Source organism: Mesoplodon bidens, assembly GCF_964165515.1.
Source record: "Mesoplodon bidens genome assembly, chromosome: 9".
In the NCBI taxonomy this organism is placed as follows: domain Eukaryota; kingdom Metazoa; phylum Chordata; class Mammalia; order Artiodactyla; family Ziphiidae; genus Mesoplodon; species Mesoplodon bidens.
This window is the reverse complement of record NC_138166.1, coordinates 50,013,962-50,033,653: the sequence shown is the minus strand read 5'-3', so window position 1 is coordinate 50,033,653 and position 19,692 is coordinate 50,013,962. Positions and strand designations below refer to the sequence as shown.

Here is a 19,692-nt window from a genome sequence, read left to right as displayed (position 1 = left end):
CTCAGTAGTTGTGGCGCATGGGTTTAGTTGCTCCACGGCATGTGGGATCTTCCTGGACCAGGGATCGAACTCATGTCCCTTGCATTGGCAGGAGGATTCTTAACCACTGCACTGCCAGGGAAGTCCTATCAGGAATGCTTTTAAACTAGTTTATACTTTATTAATTTTAAAAGCATATGTATATATATTGTTGGAGTTAAATAAAGATTAAAATGACTGGTGTGGACAAATTTTGAGAATGCCTTGATATAACTCCTGGCTTCCTAGGGGCCCTCATCTTCCTGTTTTGAAATAATCACGAACACAAATCTTCTTATTAGTAGTAACATTAATTATTGGCAAGGGAGCTATAGGATGCCATTCTCAAGTGACTCCTCCAGTTTTCTCTCTCGAGGTATTAAACAAGAAGTAACAAATCAGCAGAGCTCTTAGGGACAAGTACTCTTAGGGATAAGTCCACCCACCCTCATCTCAGGGGCGTCCTCAGTAGCACCCCAGATATCCATGCCCTGAGGAGTTGTTCTGCTCCACAGGACTTAGAGCTGATAGTGGGGAGAGACAATTCAGAATCCTGGCTCTTGCCCAGGAAGGCTACACACACACTCCTCTGATGGTCTGATGAACTGAAACCACACATAAGCCAAGTTAGGTTTTATTTTCCTGAGGATAAGTTTTTATTTTAATTTTTAAACCAGATTGTTGTATGACATGGATGTTAAGGAAGCACTTACATTGAAAAATAGCCTCTGTGGGACATTATCTCTGATTAAATGTAAAACTTCTAGTAACATCTCAAGTTCTGGAAGACAGAATTTTGCATAATTGCACACAACCACAGGTTCCCTTACAATCTTTTATGCTTAACTTCCTGAACTTCTTTGCATTGTTTCTGTATCATTTTTCCCACTGCCCTACCTGACCAGAAACACTCTCGCCACCTTTTGTATACTTAATGTTCCATTTCTTTGCAGAAGAGCATTTACAAAGTTAGCTTCAGTTAGAAATACTGATATGCATTTAACCCATTGAAATGTCTAATTACTTTCATTAGTTTTACAAGTAACTGGCTTATGCACAAACACGTTTTACTATAAAAAGAAGTACAGCTGGAGTTTGTGAAAATAGCTGTCTCCTCATAAGCATAAAAAATAAAAGGGTAATGATTCAGAAACTTACCAGGATTTTTCTGAAAACTTCCTCTTCTTATGTCAGAAACTTGAAACAGTTGGTTTTTAATCTTTACTTTCTTATTCCTCTTCTAATGGGTAGGAGATGTATGATTGTAAGGATCCTTTTTAAAAAATAAGCCTTTAAGTTGTGAAGTTTACTGGTCTCCTGATGCCCTGCCTCTGTGCTGATGCAGAATGAGGAAGTAGAAATGCAAACAGTTTCAGTTTTGCTTCAGAATGTATTTATTTAGGTTTATAAAATATTAAATATATTTATAATATATGTAAATATATTTTAATGGTTATAAAATATTAAAAGATTAACATCACAAAAAATTACCAATAAAGTTGAACCATTGCTGAGAAACTATACACCAGAGTTTCAAGTTATAAGAGTTAAGAAATCAAGGTGAAAAAACACCTATAGAAAAAAACACTGGGAAAATATTAAAAACTCAGTGTGATCCAAGTGCCTGTTATGGACTGAATTGCGCCCCGCCCACAAATTCACATGTTGAAGCCCTAACCCTCGGTATCTCAGAATGTGGCTGTATTTGGAGATAACATCTTTTTTTTTTTTTTTTTTTTTTTTTTTTGCGGTACGCGGGCCTCTCACTGTTGTGGCCTCTCCCGTTGCGGAGCACAGGCTCCGGATGCGCAGGCCCAGCGGCCATGGCTCACGGGCCCAGCCGCTCCGCGGCATGTGGGATCTTCCCGGACCGGGGCACGAACCCGTGTCCCCTGCATCGGCAGGCAGACTCTCAACCCCTGCGCCACCAGGGATGCCCTGGAGATAACATCTTTAAAGAGTTAATTAAGTTAAAATGAGGTCACTAGGGTGGACCCTAATCCGGATATGACTGGTTACCTTGTAAGAAGAGATTGGCACTTGCATGCTCCCTTTCTCTCTCTCTCTCTCACACACACACACACACACACACACACACATACACACAAGACTGGATGAAGACACAGGGAGAAGACAGCCATCTATAAATCAAGGAAAAGGCCTCAAAAGAAACCAACTCTGCCAAATCCTTGATCTTGGAATTCTAGCCTCTGGGAGCAAATAAATTTCTGATTTTTCAGCCACCTATTCTGTGGTACTTTATTATGGCAGCTCCAGCAAACTAATACTTCTGTGTGCTGGGTCGTCATTAATTTCATTATTTTTTGAAAATTAAAACATTAGTTTTTTCATTATGAATATGACTAAAATTCATTTTCAAACCTAAGAAATACAGAATATGGAAAGAAGCAGGGAGAACCATATTATCCAAATGCAATCTCTATTTTCCATTGTATTTTTTTCTATTCATACATTAAAAAAATATAAATTTAATATTTGGGAAATTTTACCAAACCTTGAAACATATAACTTCAAATAGGTAGTGAACAGTGCCTGGTAAAAGCTGAATTACATTTTATTTCTTGAATTAATATGATATGAACATCAAAATTCAGGACCACTGGAATATGCCAACTTTTGTTTTGGGGTTGTGTGCACAGTTTTTGTTAATTTTTTTTTTTTTTTTTTGCGGTACATGGGCTTCTCACTGTTGTGGCCTCTCCTGTTGCGGAGCACAGGCTCCAGATGCGCAGGCTCAGCGGCCATGGCTCACGGGCCCAGCCGCTCCGTGGCATGTGGGATCTCCTCGGACCGGGGCACGAACCCCTGTCCCCTGCATCGGCAGGCGGACTCTCAACCACTGCGCCACCAGGGAAGCCCCTGTTAATTTTTTTTTTAAAGAAACAAACTGCTACATCTGCTAGTGGAAGAAAATGCTTTGTTCTGCTTTGAAGTTCTGAAATTGTTCAGGTGTATCGTGGTTCATAGATTACAAAGAATAATGCTAGTTAAATTCCAAAGAATTATTTTTACTCCTTTATATGAAATGCACAAATTTTGGGGGGGTGATAGTGGCAGTGATGCCTCCTACTACCTTATGTAAAACACTTGAACATTCTCATCAATATTGCCATCAGCTGTTTAATACTCCCAGTATATTTTCTCAGACTGTTTACTTAAAATTGTATGGAATGATATAATTAATAAGCAATAAAATCTGAATCACACACACACACACACACACACACAATCTTGGTGAGCTTGTTAAGAAACAAAATTCTCTAAGAATGTCTTGAACATTTTTTCATTATTAAATGAAGATAATTTTTATAGCTGTTTGAGGTACTGTAATGTCTGATACTCCCAGTTGTTTTACCAAACTGGCTGGCTGTTCTAAAAGCCAAGTGAGGCGTGGGTTTTCAGAATGTGCATGCTCCTGTGTACTACAACATTCTAAAGATGAACAATTCACCCCAGTAAGACTCTTGCTACAGTTTTTGTCAAATTCATTATTTTCAGAGTCTTTCGTTCTTATTTCAGTTTGTCTCCCTCTCTCAATAAGCATAGTTTCCTGGATTCTCCACTTCCCACCCCCTGACAATTTTGACCTCCATCACTCACTTGATGACAACTCTTCCTACCTAATGGACAAAATTGAAGGTATCAGGTGGGCTTTCGCACATGCTCCATTCTCCAGATCCCTAAACCCACCTGTGCCCCTACATTCCTCTCCGTACCTACTAGAGCAGTTCTCAACTCAGACTCCACAATAACATCATCTGGGGAGTTTTCAAAAAAAGCGGATGATGGGACTTCCCTGGTGGCACAGTGTTAAGACTCTGCACTCCCAATGCAGGGGGCCTGGGTTCCATCCCCAATCAGGGAACTAGATTCCACATGCATGCCACAACTAAGAGTTTGCACGCCATAACTAAGGAGCCTTCCTGCCGCAACTAAGGAGCCCACCAGCTACAACTAAGACCTGGCGCAACCAAAAAAAAGAAATACTTAAAAAAAAAGGCAGATGATGCCCAGGACTGCTATCGGGCAATCATATATCTCTAGCGATAGGGCCAAATATCAATAAATTTTTAAAAGCTTCCTAAGCAGTTCTAATATGTAGACAGGGCAAGAATGTCTGGAATAAAATGAACTCTTCCTCTTCCCCTTTCTTTCCCTTACCTTTTTATTTCTCTTCCATTTTCAAACAATTACGTCCTAAAATCATTACATATGCAGAGAAAGGTAGGTGTCTGTGGTAGGAGAGTGGGGAAGTCAGGGCCCAGGAAGGTGGCCCTTCAGAGAGGTGACCTGGAGTGAGGAGTCAGAAACTGGACAGTGTGAAGGGAGTATCCACCTGCAAGAGTGAGCCAGTGCTGGGAATAAGAGCCTGAAGGAGGCATGGAGGGTATACAGGGGCAGCCTGGTGTGGGTGTCAGAGCCCAAGCACAGTGAGCAAAGTGTCTAAATGGAGAGTTGGCCTGGTGTGGGATATCAGAGCTCAAGCAGAAAAGACAATGTTCTTCTGGGAGAAGATCCTAAAATGAAGAATGTCAAAAATTGCACTGAGCAAAGTTAAACAGGCAAGGAAAACTTTATTCAAGACTATGGTAGTAGAAGGGAGATAGACTGAACTCAACTCAGCTGAAGTAAAACATGGGAAGGTTTTTAAGGCCTGGAATGAACTAGTGGAAAAGAACTGGAGTACTATCAGGTAGGTTGGTCAGTGGGGTGTGTCAAGCGCATGGATTGCTCCTGTTTGCAAACGTTTTTCTCTGTGATTAGGCCACCTGGGTTTGCTAGTTGATGTGCATCCAAGTCAGGCTTCCACCCTCCTACTGATACTGGGAGACAGGGGTGCTATCTTCTTTGATGTTTACATTTCAAATACCTGGTTCCCTGGTGCTTGAGAAAGACAATCCTGGGTTATAAAACTGGCAACAGGGTGGGAGAAGATTTACATACATTTTAATATTTAAAAATTTTTTACATTTATTTATTTAGCTGCAGCGGGTCTTAGTTGTGGCACACGGGATCTTTTTTAGTCGCAGTATGTGGGATCTTTAGCTGCGGCATGTGGGATCTAGTTCCCTGACCAGGGATCGAATTGGGCCCTCTGCATTGGGAGTGTGGAGCCTTAGCCACTGGACCACAAGGGAAGTCCCAAGATTTACATACATTTTAAAGGGACAGAGAAAAAATTTGCCATTACAAATTCTCTAAAGTAAATGCTCTAAGGAAAGGGAGGCCTTTAGTCAGGGACCTATAATCTAGAAGATGCCTGTCCAAAGTTTAGTAAAGCTTAGGGGATCGTTAAAGGCCACTTTGGTCAAGAGTCAGATCTGAGTTGAGAGAGGAACACACCTGTGCTGGGCAGGGGATTGCTGGGCATTGAGATAGAAGATTGATTACACAGAGGGATTGCTCAAATAAGGAAATATATAAGGAAATGAAAGCCATATTTCTCACTGTTGGAGAAGTGGCTTACAAATATGAGAAGAGAGTAACTTGCAGTATGGAATTACAATTGGAGATATCTGTGTGAACTCATGGTTTTTTAATATATTTAGGTACAGAAATAAATATAGCTGTGAATATATTGTCTAGGCTTGCTGACTGAGAGGGAGTAGAGACACCACAATAGCAATGAACACAACTAGCATTCAGATGGTGTCTTCTAAATGCCATTTTTTCTATGAAGAACCAGGGCCCCTTGGAAAGACGGCTGATTCCAGAGATGGGACAGAGAAAGTATTAGATAAGCTTGGAATATCTTTTGTTCAGAAAGCAAGGAAGAAGTCAAAGAAAGATACGGACAACATTAAAAGGTCTAGTCAACTTGTATAAGCTCCTACTAGTCAAATCTAGGACAATTGGAGCATCAAAATAAATAGTGTAGTAACACATTATTCACTGAATAATCAGATAATTCACTGAATGAAATGGAAAACCACAAGTCCATACAGATAAGTAAATGAATAGATGGAAAATTTCGTGAGAAATAGTGTATTTACAAAGTTTCAAATTACCTCTCCACCAAATACTAATGACAAATGGGGAAAGACTTAACTTTACAGTGGAGAAGTTTGGCCTGTATGCCCTTTTTTCAGTGGTATTTTCTTTTTTTTTTTTTTTTTTTTTTTTTTTTTTTTGCGGTACGTGGGCCTCTCACTGTTGTGGCCTCTCCCGTTGCGGGGCACAGGTTCCGGACGCGCAGGCTCAGCGGCCATGGCTCACAGGCCCAGCCTCTCCGCGGCATGTGGGATCTTCCCAGACCGGGGCACGAACCCGTGTCCCCTGCATCAGCAGGCGGACTCTCAACCACTGCGCCACCAGGGAAGCCCCCAGTGGTATTTTCAAGTCACTGAGGTGAACAACATCAATATGGGACAAATGAGATGGGATGGGATGGGATGAGTACATAGCACATAATGTGATGCAATGAGTACATAGCATCACTCCTGTGATATTCCTGCCAAGATGCATAGCTTAAATCTAATAATCTTGAAACATTATACAAACCTAAATTGAGGGATGTTCTGCAAAATAACTGGCCTGTCATCTTAAAAAGTGTCAAGGTCATAAATATCATGGAAAGGTTAAGGAAATGTTCCAGACTGGAGGAGATTAAGTGCAACATATGCTTCCAAACTGGGTCTTTTTGTTATAAAAGACATTGTTGAGACAATTGTTGTAACCTGAATGAAGTGTGAGGATTAGATGAACGCAATCAACATTAATATTTAAGTTAATATACAATGGAATATTACTCAGCCATTAAAAAAGAACAAAATTGGGTCATTTGTAGAGTCGTGGATCGATCTAGAGACTGTCATACAGAGTGAAGTAAGTCAGAAAGAGAAAAACAAATATCATGTATTAACGCATATATGTGGAATCTAGAAAAATGGTACAGATGAACCAGTTTGCAAGGCAGAAATAGAGACACAGATGTAGAGGATAAATATATGGACACCAAGGGGGGAAGGTGGGGAGGGCGGCAGTGGTGGTGGTGGTGGTATGAATTGGGAGATTGGGATTGACATGTATACACTGATGTGTATAAAATGGATGACTAATAAGAACCTGCTGTATAAAAAATAAATAAATTAAATTAAATTAAAAAAAGAAAAAAAATAAAAGGAATGCATTCAAAAGAAAAAAAATGTGTCATGTTCAGAAATTATATAACCAACAGCAAATACAATCCAGCTTTGTTAAATCTGCACATTTTGCATTATTTGCTTCAGATTTTTCTTTTAAGAAATAAAATATGACAAAACCAAAAAAAAAAGAAAGTGTCCATCCTAAGTTAACCATCTTGATTTGGATGGTTGTGTTGTGATTAGCTTTCCTTATACTGTGGCTAGAATTTCCTTGTTTGTTGAAATACACACTGAAGTACTGGAGGGTGATTCAATATCTTACTCAAACTGTTCATTAAAAAGTTTTGTTCTTGCATTTCCTATCAATCTGTAAGTTTTTGATTGGTAGGTTACAAGTTGGTGATTATTAAAAATAAAAAAGGAATCATAACAATTATCACCTGTATAATAACACTCATAATCCCCAATAAAAGAAAGAAGTAAACTGAAGTTCATTCTCTCCTTCACTCTCAGGGACTTAACTCCAAATTAAAATTTCTCACTTTAAATGGCATCTTTCCCATCAGTATGCAAATAGGTTGAGGTTTAGAATTCCTGGATTTTCTTTGGAGATTTTACCACCCATAAAAATATCCACATACAATATACTGCTTAGTTTTGTCTACTGGAACTGGATTGTATGTATTCATGCACTCAGCATTTCTTCTGAGATTCATCCACATTGATGTAACTGTAGTTAATTTTTTTCATTGCTATTTAATATTCTATTGTTTGACTTTGTCATATTGACTTATCCATGCTTCTGTTGATGAATATTAAGGTGGAATAATGTAGTTCTGAACATTCTTGTGCATGTCTTCTGATGCACATGAACAAGAGCTATTCTAGAAAATATTGCCTGGAGGGGAATCCTGGTTGATGCACGCAATCAACATTCCTAAATAATACTCAAGTGTTTCTCAAAGTTGTACAAGTTTACATTCCTATTAGTACTGGATTAAGAGTTCTCCTTACTCTACGTCCTTGATAATTCTTGGTATTATGAGACTTTCTAACTTTTGTCATTCAAGTGGGTGTGAAACTGCATCTTGCTGTGATTTTAATTTCCATTTCCCTCATTACTAATAGGCTGAAAATCTTTTCATATATTTAGGGCTATTTATGCTTCCTCTTAATTCCTGTTCTTTGCACGTTTTTTAATCAGTTTGGTCATATTTGTTTTGTTTTGTTTTGTTTTCAGATGTTTTAAATCCTAATCCTTTATTCACTGTATGTGTTGCAATTTTAATTCTAGCTTTTAGTTTCTCTTTTCACTTGCTTTGTGGTGATAAACAGAAGTTCTTAATTGCAATGTGGTTAAATTTATGAGTCTTTTCCTGTGGCTTATGCTTTTTGTGTCTTATTTAGAACATCTTCCCTACTTTGAGGTCATAAGATATTTTCCCATGTTATTTTGTAAATGCTTTCTAGTTTTGCCTTCTACTGGGCATGAAGTAAGGGGTTCACTTCCACGTGGCTAACAAAATTTCCCAGCACCATATCTTTAAAAATCCATCCCTTTCCTACTGACCTGCAAAATCACACCATATTTCAAGTATCAAAATATTTGTGGGCCTATCTCCGGGCTTCATAGTTTGTTCAATTGTGTATTGACTACCCCTGCATGAAAATCATACTGACTTTATTATGACAACTTTATGTGTTGACGGCAGGTAAGGAAAGTCCTGTTAGCTTGCGTGTGTTTTTTTAAATTGTCTTGGCTATTTTGGACTTTTAAAATTTTGTGCATAGAAGTTTTAAACCAAATTAAAGAATTTTCCTTTTTCAAAGCTTAATAAAATTAGTAAGAGAAAATAAAAATCAGAGGCAAAATCTCTAACCACATACAGACAAAGGAAATGGTACAAGCTTATTCCATAAACTTAAAGTGTTAATCATGAAGAGAAAGAGACAATAATAAAAGAATTTACATGTGGCATCTACTTTTAAAATTCAAAATGAGGGAAGAATGAGTAAAATAAATCTGGAAAATTTCATTAGCCTATGGAGAACCAAATAGGTCAGCAGGCAACCAAGAGGAATGATGCAAAAAAAGCCCTTTCCTATCATCTCAATGTCTTCATCCTTACCCTAACCAGAGAGTAAAGAGATGGCAGAAAAATCAGATTTTTCCTTCAGTGAAATATCTCTAGCACTGAAAGCCGAAAAAGGAAAGTAATAGGTAAGAGGTAAGATCCATGGAGGGCATTACACACTGGAAAGTATGGTACACAGAGAGCTTTTGTTAAGTCTATCTTTTCACACACAGTTCAGATCAGTAATTATAATCTATAGGTTTCATCTCTTTTTCTCTTTTTGTCTATGAAGAGAATGAGAACAGTTGATGAAGAGGCAAGTGAAAAAAAAGGCACTTTAAAGGTGACCTAATACTCTGAAAAAAAAATGTATATATACTTGAAATACAATAACTATGGAATCTATCTCAGGGTAGATGGGGATGGTCTCTCTTGGAATCAATGTTTCTGGGCTTAACCTGATTAAGAGAATGATGCTAATAGCACCCCTTCCATATGGTGTCCATTACATAGCATGCTTCCTGATACAGGACCAAATAAAATTAGATCACTTAAATCTCCTTACATTAAATTAAATTGCAGATGACTCAATGATTTAAATGTAATAAATAAATGTATTAATACCCTCTCAGAAAACATGACAGTTTTAAACATGGCATGTATTAAACTTTTCATGTGAGCTTCTGGGCATGTTTTATTTAAATGGCAAGCTAAGCTATGTAGAAACAAATAACTGGAAAAATAAAATGATCTACTGTACTTTTCTTCCTTGCCAAGGATGTTTCCCAGCCAAATCATGATTTTTGGAGGAAAGGGGATCCATTATCACCATTTTCCCTGGAGCATATGTTGAGGGTGGTGGCTATTAGAACCCAGCAACTAAAAGGTACTACTCATTTTAGCTTCAATGTTCAAAAAAGTTCAATTTTCCTGTGTCAGACTTCAAGGGACAGTGCAGGCTATTGATAATTTAAAATTAGATGGCATCAGGTCAAATCATTTAAAAAAAAATTACCCTGCTCTGGAATCAAGGATATCTCGGAGTTGGATGGGAGAAGGTAGAGAAGGGTTTGGAGGAAAGTATCTCCTGAGATAATCTCAGGAGAGAGAGTGAAGGGCAGGGAGAAGCTCCCTCCTACTCCCTGGGATAGTAGGAGTAGAGCCCAGGGCATGAGGGCTGATAGCCAGGAAGGAATAGGCTCTGGCCCCCAAAGGACTGTAATTTCAAGCGTTGTGAAGTGAGCTGGCAAAGGGTTCCACTGTGCCAGCACCAAGAGGTGACTTGATAAATAAGAGGTGATGTTGGGGGATCAGTTTATATTGCCCACTCTTCAAGATCACTTCCACCAGGGAGCTATGAGGAAATCCCATGGGCCACTCTCTAGCTAAAACTGAGAATCACCCACACAGAAAGAAAAGGCCACAAGGTAATTGCACAGCCACAGCACATAAGGCAGGGATGGGATCAGACTCTCTGTGAAGCTGAGCCTACTCAGGGAATTGGGAGAACACAAACATCATCTCATAACCAGAAACCAACCAGGAATGGAACCAACACAACTGGCCCAGGACTCCATCAGTGACAACTTCATCACCACAGTGGGATTCTGGATGCCAGGTGGAAGCAACTGCAAGTTTGCCAAAGTGGTAATGATAAGCTGGTGAAGAAAGAGATAGAGGGAGACAGAGAGAGAGAGAGAGAGGGAACGAGTTCACTTAAAATGAATTCACAAACCAAGATTCCAAAACACAGAAAGCAGCTAATGTCAAAGAGACGGACAACAAAATTAACTATACATAAATTCCAAACAAAAATAATTAGAATTTTGATAAGCATGTTTAGGATTATCAAAGAGAAATGAAGAGATAATATCCACAAATACAACAAGAAATTATGAAAAATGTAGAAGTTAAATAAGAAAAGATAGGGAGATTGGTTCAAGGTGGCAGAGTAGAAGGATATGTGCTCACTCCCTCTTGCGAGAGCTAACTGTTGAACTAACATCACAACTAACTGTTGAACAGTCATCGACAGGAAGACACTGGAACTCACCAAAAAGATACCCCACATCCAAAGAAAAAGGAGAAGCCATAATGAGATGGTAAGAGGAGTGCAATCACAATAAAATCAAATCCCATAACCGCTGGGTGGATGACTCACAAACTGGAGAACAATTATACCAGAGAAGTCCACCCACTGGAGTGAAGGTTCTGAGCCCCATGTCAGGCTTCCTAACCTGGGGGTCCGGCAACAGGAGGAGGAATTCCCAGAGAATCAGACTTTGAAGGCTAGTGGTATTTGATTGCAGGACTTTGACAGAGCTGGGGGAAACAGAGACTCCACTCTTGGAGGGCACACACAAAGTAGTGTGCTCATCAGGACCCAGGGGAAGGAGCAGTGACCCCATACGTGACTGAACCAGACCTACCTGCTAGTGTTGGAGGGTCTCCTGTAGAGGTGGGGGCTGGCTGTGGCTCACCACGGGGACAAGGACACTGGCAGCAGAAGTTCTAGGAAGTACTCCTTGGCATGAGCCCTCCTGGAGTCCACCACTAGCTCCACCAAAGAGCCTGTAGCCTCCAGTGCTGGGTCACCTCAGGCCAAAAAACCAACAGAGGGAACCCAGCCCCACCCATCAGCAGACAAGCAGATTAAAGTTTTACTGAGCTCTGCCCACAAGAGTAACACCCAGCTCTACTCACCACCAGTCCCTCCCATCAGGAAGCTTGCACAAGACTCTTATATAGCGTCATCCACTAGAGGGCAGACAACAGAAGCAATAAGAACTACAATCCTGCAGCCTGTGGAACGAAAACCACAATCACAGAAAGATAGACAAAATGAAAAGCAGAGGACTATGTACTAGAAGAAGGAACAAGATAAAACACCAGAAAAACAATTAAATGAAGTGGAGATAGGCAACCTTCCAGGAAAAGAATTCAGAATAATGATAGTGAAGATTATCCAGGACCTTGGAAAAAGAATGGAGGCAAAGATCGAGAAGATGCAAGAAATGTTTAGCAAACACCTAGAAGAACTAAAGAGCAAACACCTGGAAGAATTAAAGAACAAATAAACAGAGATGAACAGTACAATAACTGAAATGAAAAATGAACTAGAAGGAATCAATAGCAGAATAACTGAGGCAAAAGAACAGATAAGCGACCTGGAAGACAGAATGGTGGAATTCACTGCCATGGAACAGAATAAAGAAAAAAGAATGAAAAGAAATGAAGACAGCCTAAGAGACCTCTGGGACAATATTAAATGAACCAACATTCACATTACAGGGGTCCCAGAAGGAGAAGAGAGAGAGAAAGGACCTGAGAAAACATTTGAAGACATTATAGTCAAAAACTTCCCTAACATGGGAAAGGAAATAGCAACCCAAGTCCAGGAAGTGCAGAGTCCCAGGCAGGATAAACCCAAGGAGAAACATGCCAGGACACACAGTAATCAAACTGACAAAAATTAAAGACAAAGAAAAATCATTAAACGCAACAAGGGAGGCACACGCAAGATGGCGGTATGCGAAGATGTGGAGTTAGCGTCTCCCCACAACTGGGGTAACTGCCAGCTGCTGGTGGGGGACTCTGACACTGAAGGAGATGGGAAGAACCCCAAAGCGAACCGGTAGGACATGGGGGACTCAGGGGGGAGGGGAAGTGGAAGCCAGACAGGATCGGTGCCCCTGAGGCCAGGGAGATCAGGAGAGGCAGGCAGGAGGGACTCTCTCGGAAGAGTGGGAGAGGAGAGGAGGGCGATCACCTGGCCCACTCGATCCAGGGAGTCTGCTGAACTCCCAAGTCAGTACCCCCACTTCAAAGCCCCATGCAGGCTGCATGGGACCTGGGGGCATATAAGGGAGGCCGGAGAGATAAGGAGAGGCAGGTGGGAGGAGCCATCTGGAGGAGCGGGAGAGGAGCAGAGGGCGACTGTCCCACCCACTCTGACCCACAGAGCCTGCTGAGCTCCCAGGCTGGTCCCCTGCCCTCCAAAGCCCTCTCCAGGTTGCGTGGATCCTTGGGGGCATGGGCGGGAGGCCGGGGAGATCAGGAGAGGCAGGTGGGAAGGGTCCTCCCAGAACCGAGGAGCAAGAGAGGAGAGGAAGGCATTTGCCTCACTCACTCTAGCCCAGGAAGCCTGATGGGCTCCCAGGTGATGTCACCTGCACTCTGAGACCAGGGGTAGGGGCACACATGGGCCCCTTCTGTTCCTTGAGCCTAAGCCCCACCTCCCACATCCCCCAGGGCCTTTTCCAGCCCTGTGGGTCCTAAGCATTGGACCCCCCCCACCACCACTGTCCAAACCTCGCCCTGGCTTAGGCCCTGCCCACCATAGCCAAGGCCTGTCCCCCCACCCCTGCTTTTTTCTTCTTTTCCCTCCTCCTCCTTTTTACTATTGTGGTACTGATGTACTTTCTGGTTGTTGATTCATCTCTATTTTTATTTTTATGTTCTTTCTAACATATCTGTTAGTTTGCTAGTCTAATTTTATTTTTTACTTTGTTATTGTTCTTTTTTTTTTTTTTTTGCCACCCCACTCAGCCGGCAGGATATTGATTTGAGAGCCCAGGGTTGGGCGGAAACTCCTGTGATGGGAGCCCCAAGTCTGAACCACTGGACTATCAGAGAACCTCAGACCCCAGAGAATATTCATCGGAGTGAGGGCTCACAGAGGTCCTCATCTCAGCACCAAGACCCAGCTCTACCCAATAGCCTACAAACTCCAGTGTTGGAAGCCCCAGGCCAAACAACCAGTAAGACAGGAACACAATCCCACTCATTAAAAAAAAAAAATGAGATGGCAAAAAAATATGTCATAGATGAAGGGGCAAGGCAAAAACCAACAAGACCAAATAAATGAAGAGGCAATAGGCAATCTACCTGAAAAAGAATTCAGAGTAATGATAGTAAAGATGATCTAGAATCTCAGAAATAGAATGGAAGCATGGATTGAGAAAATACAAGAAATGTTTAACAAAAATCTGGAAGAACTAAAGAACAAACAAACAGAGATGAACAACACAATAACTGAAATTAAAAATACATTAGAAGGAATCAGTAACAGAATAACGGAGGAAGAAGAACGAATAAGTGAACTGGAAGACAAAATGGTGGAAATACCTGCCGAGGAGCAGAATAAAGAAAAAAGAATGAAAAGAATTGAAGACAATCTCAGAGACCTCTGCAACAACACTAAATGCACCAACATTCGAATTATAGGGGTCCTAGAAGAAGAAGAGAAAAAGAAAGGGTCTGAGAAAATATTTGAAGAGATTATAGTGGAAAACTTCCCTAACATGGAGAAGGAAATAGTCACCAAAGTCCAGGAAGCAAAGAGAGTCCCATACAGGATAAACCCTAGGAAAAATACACCAAGACACATATTAATCAAACTAACAAGAACTAAATTCAAAGAAAACATATTAAAAGCAGCAAAGGGAAAACAAAAAATAACATACAAAGGATTCCCCTTAAGGCAATCAGTGAATTTTTCAGTGGAAACTCTGCAGGCCAGAAGGGAGTGGCAGGATATACTTAAAGTGATGAAGGAGAAAAACCAAAAACAAGGATTACTCTTCCAAGCAAGGACCTCATTCAGATTCCTTGGAGAAGTCAAAAGCTTTTCAGACAAGCAAAAGCTAAGAGAACTCAGCACCACCAAACCAGCTTTACAACAAATGCTAAAGAAACTTCTCTAGGCGGGAAACACAAGAGAAGAAAAAGGCCCACAAAAACAAACCCAAAATTACTAAGAAAATGGTAATAGGAACATACATATTGATAATAACCTTGAATGCAAATGGATTAAATGCCCCAACCAAAAGACACAGGCTGGCTGAATGGATACCAAAAAAGACCCATATATATGCTGTCTACAAGAGACCCATCTCAGACCTAGAGACACATACAGACTGAAAGTGAAGAGATGGAAAAAGATATTACATGTAAATGGAAATCAACAGAGAGCTGAAGTAGCAATACTCATATCAGATAAAATAGACTTTATTTCATTTTATTTTACATTTTATTGGAGTATAATTGCTTTCAATGGTGTGTTAGTTTCTGCTTTATAACAAAGTGAATCAGTTATACATATACATATGTCCCCATATCTCTTCCCTCTTGCGTCATCCTCCCTCACACCCTCCCTATCCCACCCTTCTAGCTGGTCACAAAGCACCGAGCTGATCACCTGTGCCATGTGACTACTTCACACTAGCTATCTATTTTACATTTGGTGGTGTATATATGTCCATATATAAATTACCACTCTCTCACTTTGTCCCGGCTTACCCTTCCCCCTCCCCGTGTTCTCAAGTCCATTCTGTAGTAGGTCTGCGTCTTTATTCCCTTCTTGCCCCTAGGTTCTTCATGACCATATATATATATATTTTTTCCATTCCATATATAAGTGTTAGCATACGGTATTTTTTTTTCCCTTTCTGACTTACTTCACTCTGTATGACAGACTCTAGGTCCATCCACCTCACTATAAATAACTCAATTTCACTTCTTTTTATGGCTGAGTATTTTTCCATTGTATATATGTGCCACATCTTCTTTATCCATTCATCTGTTCATCTGTCAATGGACACTTAGGTTGCATCCATGTCCTGGCTATTGTAAATAGTGCCACAATGAACACTGTGGTACATGACTTTTTGTGTTATGGTTTTCTCAGGGTATATGTCCAGTAGTGGGATTGCTGGGTCATATGGTAGTTCTATTTTTAGTTTTTTAAGGAACCTCCATACTGTTCTCCATAGTGGCTGTATCAATTTACATTCCCACCAACAATGCAAGAGGATTCCCTTTTCTCAACACCCTTTCCAGCATTTATTTATTTATTTATTTTTAAACTTTGCTTTTATTTTATTTTTTTTTGCGGTACGCGGGCCTCTCACTGTTGTGGCTTCTCCCGTTGCGGAGCACAGGCTCCGGACGCGCAGGCTCAGCGGCCATGGCTCACGGGCCCAGCCACTCCGCGGCACGTGGGATCTTCCCGGACCGGGGCACGAACCTGTGTCCCCTGCATCGGCAGGCGGACTCTCAACCACTGCACCACCAGGGAAGCCCTCCAGCATTTATTGTTTGTAGATTTTTTGATGATGGCCATTCTGACTAGTGTGAGATGATATCACATTGTAGTTTTGATTTGCATTTCTCTAATTAGTAATGATGTTGAGCATTCTCTCATGTGTTTGTTGGCAATCTGTATATCTTCTTTGCAGAAATGTCTATTTAGGGCTTCTGCCCATTTTTGGATTGGGTTGTTTGTTTTTCTGATATTGAGCTGCATGAGCTGCTTGTAAATTTTGGAGATTAATTCTTTGTCAGTTGCTTCATTTGCAAACATTTTCTCCCATTCTGAGGGTTGCCTTTTTGTCTTGTTTATGGTTTCCTTTGCTGTGCAAAAGCTTTTAAGTTTCATTAGGTCCCATTTGTTTATTTTTGTTTTTATTTCCATTTCTCTAGGAGGTGGGTCAAAAAAGATCTTGCTGTGATTTATGTCATAGAGTCATAGAGTGTTCTATGTTTCCCTCTAAGAGTTTTACGGTGCCTGGCCTTGAATTTAGGTCTTTAATCCATTTTGAGTTTATTTTTGTGTATGGTGTTAGGGAGTGTTCTAATTTCATTCTTTTACATGTAGCTGTCCAGTTTTCCCAGCACCACTTATTGAAGAGGCTGTCTTTTTGCCACTGTATATTCTTGCCAACTTTATCAAAGACAAGGTGACCATATGTGCATGGGTTTATCTCTGGGCTTTCTATCCTGTTCTATTGATCTATATTTCTGTTTTTTTTTCCAGTACCATACTGTCTTGATTACTGTAGCTTTGCAGTGTTGTCTGAAGTCTGGGAGCCTGATTCCTCCAGCTCCGTTTTTCTTTCTCAAGATTGCTTTGGCTATTCAGGGTCTTTTGTGTTACCATACAAATTGTGAAATTTTTTGTTCTAGTTCTGTGAAAAATGCCAGTGGTAGTTTGATAGGGATTGCATGGAATCTGTAGATTGCTTTGGGCAGGATAGTCATTTTCACAGTGTTGATTCTTCCAATCCAAGGACATGGTATATGTCTCCATCTATTTCTATAATCTTTAATTTATTTCATCAGTGTCTTACAATTTTCTGCATACTGGTCTTTTGTCTCCTTAGGTAGATTTATTCCCAGGTATTTTACTCTTTTTGTTGCAATGGTAAATAGGAGTGTTTTCTTAATTTCACTTTCAGATTTTTCATCATTAGTGTATAGGAATGCAAGAGATTTCTGTGTATTAATTTTGTATCCTGCTACTTTGCCAAATTCATTGATTAGCTCTAGTAGTTTTCTGGTAGCACCTTTAGGATTGTCTATATATAGTATCATGTCAACTGTAAACAGTGACAGCTTTACTTCTTCTTTTCCGATTTGAATTCCTTTTATTTCTTTTTCTTCTCTGATTGCTGTGGCTAAAACTTCCAGAACTATGTTGAATAACAGTGGTGAGAGTGGGCAACTTTGTCTTGTTCCTGAGCTTAGGGAAAATAGTTTCAGTTTTTCACTATTGAGAACGATGTTGGCTGTGGGTTTGTCACATATGGCCTTTATTATGTTGAGGTAAGGTCCCTCTATGCCTACTTTCTGGTGGGTTTTTATCATAAATGGGTTTTGAATTTTGTAGAAAGCTTTTTCTGCATCTATTGAGATGATCATATGGTTTTTCTCCTTCAATACGGTTCATCACATTGATTGATTTGCATATACTGAAGAATCCTTGCATTCCAGGGATAATCCCCAGTTGATCATGGTGTATGATCCTTTTAATGTGCTGTTGGATTCTGTGTGCTAGTATTTTGTTGAGGATTTTTGCATCTATGTTCATCAGTGATATTGGTCTGTAGTTTTCTTTCTTTCTGACATCTTTGTCTGGTTTTGGTATCAAGGTGATGGTGGCCCTGTTTGAGTTTGGGAGTATTTCTCCCTCTGCTATATTTTGGAAGAGTTTGAGAAGGATAGGTGTTAGCTCTTCTCTAAATGTTTGATAGAATTTGCCTGTGAAGCCATCTGGTCCTGAGCTTTTGTTTGTTGGAAGATTTTTAATCACAGTTACAATTTCAGTGCTGTGATTGGTCTGTTCATATTTTCTATTTCTTCCTGGTTCAGTCTCGGAAGGTTGTGCATTTCTAAGAATTTCTCCATTTCTTCCAGGTTGTCCATTTTATGGCATAGAGTTGCTTGTAGTAATCTCTCATGATCCTTTGTATTTATGCAGTGTCAGTTGTTACTTCTCCCTTTTCAGTTCTAATTCTACTGATTTGAGTCTTCTCCCTTTTTTTCTTGATGAGTCTGGCTAATGGTTTATCAATTTTGTTTATCTTCTCAAAGAACCAGATTTTATTGATCTTTGCTATCGTTTACTTCATCTTTTTTCATTTATTTCTGATCTGATCTTTATGATTTCTTTCCTTCTGCTAACTTTGGGGTTTTATTGTTCTTCTTTCTCTAATTGCTTTAGGTGTAAGGTTAGGTTGTTTATTTCAGATATTTCTTGTTTCTTAAGGTAGGATTGTATTGCTATAAACTTCTCTCTTAGAACTGCTTTTGCTGCATCCCATAAATTGTGGGTCATTGTGTTTTCATTGTCATTTGTTTCTAGGTATTTTTTGTTTTCCTCTTTGATTTCTTCAGTGATCTCTTTCTTATTAAGTAGTGTATTGTTGAGCCTCCATGTGTTTGTATTTTTTACAGATTTTTTCCTGTAATAGATATCTAGTGTCATCGCGTTGTGGTCAGAAAAGAAACTTGATACGATTTCAATTTTCTTAAATTTACCAAGGCTTGACTTGTGGCCCAAGATATGATATATCCTGGAGAATGTTCCATGAGCATTTGAGAAGAAAGTGTATTCTGTTGTTTTTGGATGGAATGTCCTATAAATATCAATTAAGTCCATCTTGTTTAATGTATCCTTTAAAGCTTGTGTTTCCTTATTTATTTTCATTTTGGATGATCTGTCCATTGGTGAAAGTGGGGTGTTAATGTCCCATACTATGATTGTGTTACTGTCAATTTCCCCTTTTATGGCTGTTAGCATTTGCCTTATGTATTGAGGTGCTCCTATGTTGGGTGCATAAGTATTTACAGTTGTTATATCTTCTTCTTGCATTGATCCTTTGAGGATTATGTAGTGTCCTTGTTTGTCTCTTGTAATAGTCTTTGTTTTAAAGTCTATTTTGTCTGATATGAGAATTGCTACTCCAGGTTTCTTTTGTTTTCCATTTGCATGGAATATCTTTTTCCATCCCTTCACTTTCAGTCTGTATGTGTCCCTAGGTCTGAAGTGGGTCTCTTGTAGACAACATATATATGGGTCTTGTTTTTGTATCCATTCAGCCAGTCTATGTCTTTTGGTTGTAGCATCTAATCCATTTATATTTAAAGTAATTATCGATATGTATGTTCCTTTTACCATTTTCTTAATTGTTTTGGTTTTGTTATTGTAGGTC

General features: G+C 39.8%; 1 protein-coding gene across 1 annotated transcript in view; it reads right to left on the bottom strand.

The window, feature by feature from the left end:
- Positions 1–746: 746 nt before the first annotated feature.
- HEPACAM2 (HEPACAM family member 2) overlaps positions 747–19,692 on the bottom strand; it is a gene marked incomplete at both ends in the record, with an annotated part of 75,823 nt that continues 56,877 nt past the window's right edge. The window contains 2 exons of the mRNA XM_081243500.1: positions 747–799; positions 1,177–1,354. Coding sequence (XP_081099626.1) covers positions 1,240–1,354 — 115 coding nt within the window. The remainder of the gene's footprint in view (positions 800–1,176; positions 1,355–19,692) is intronic.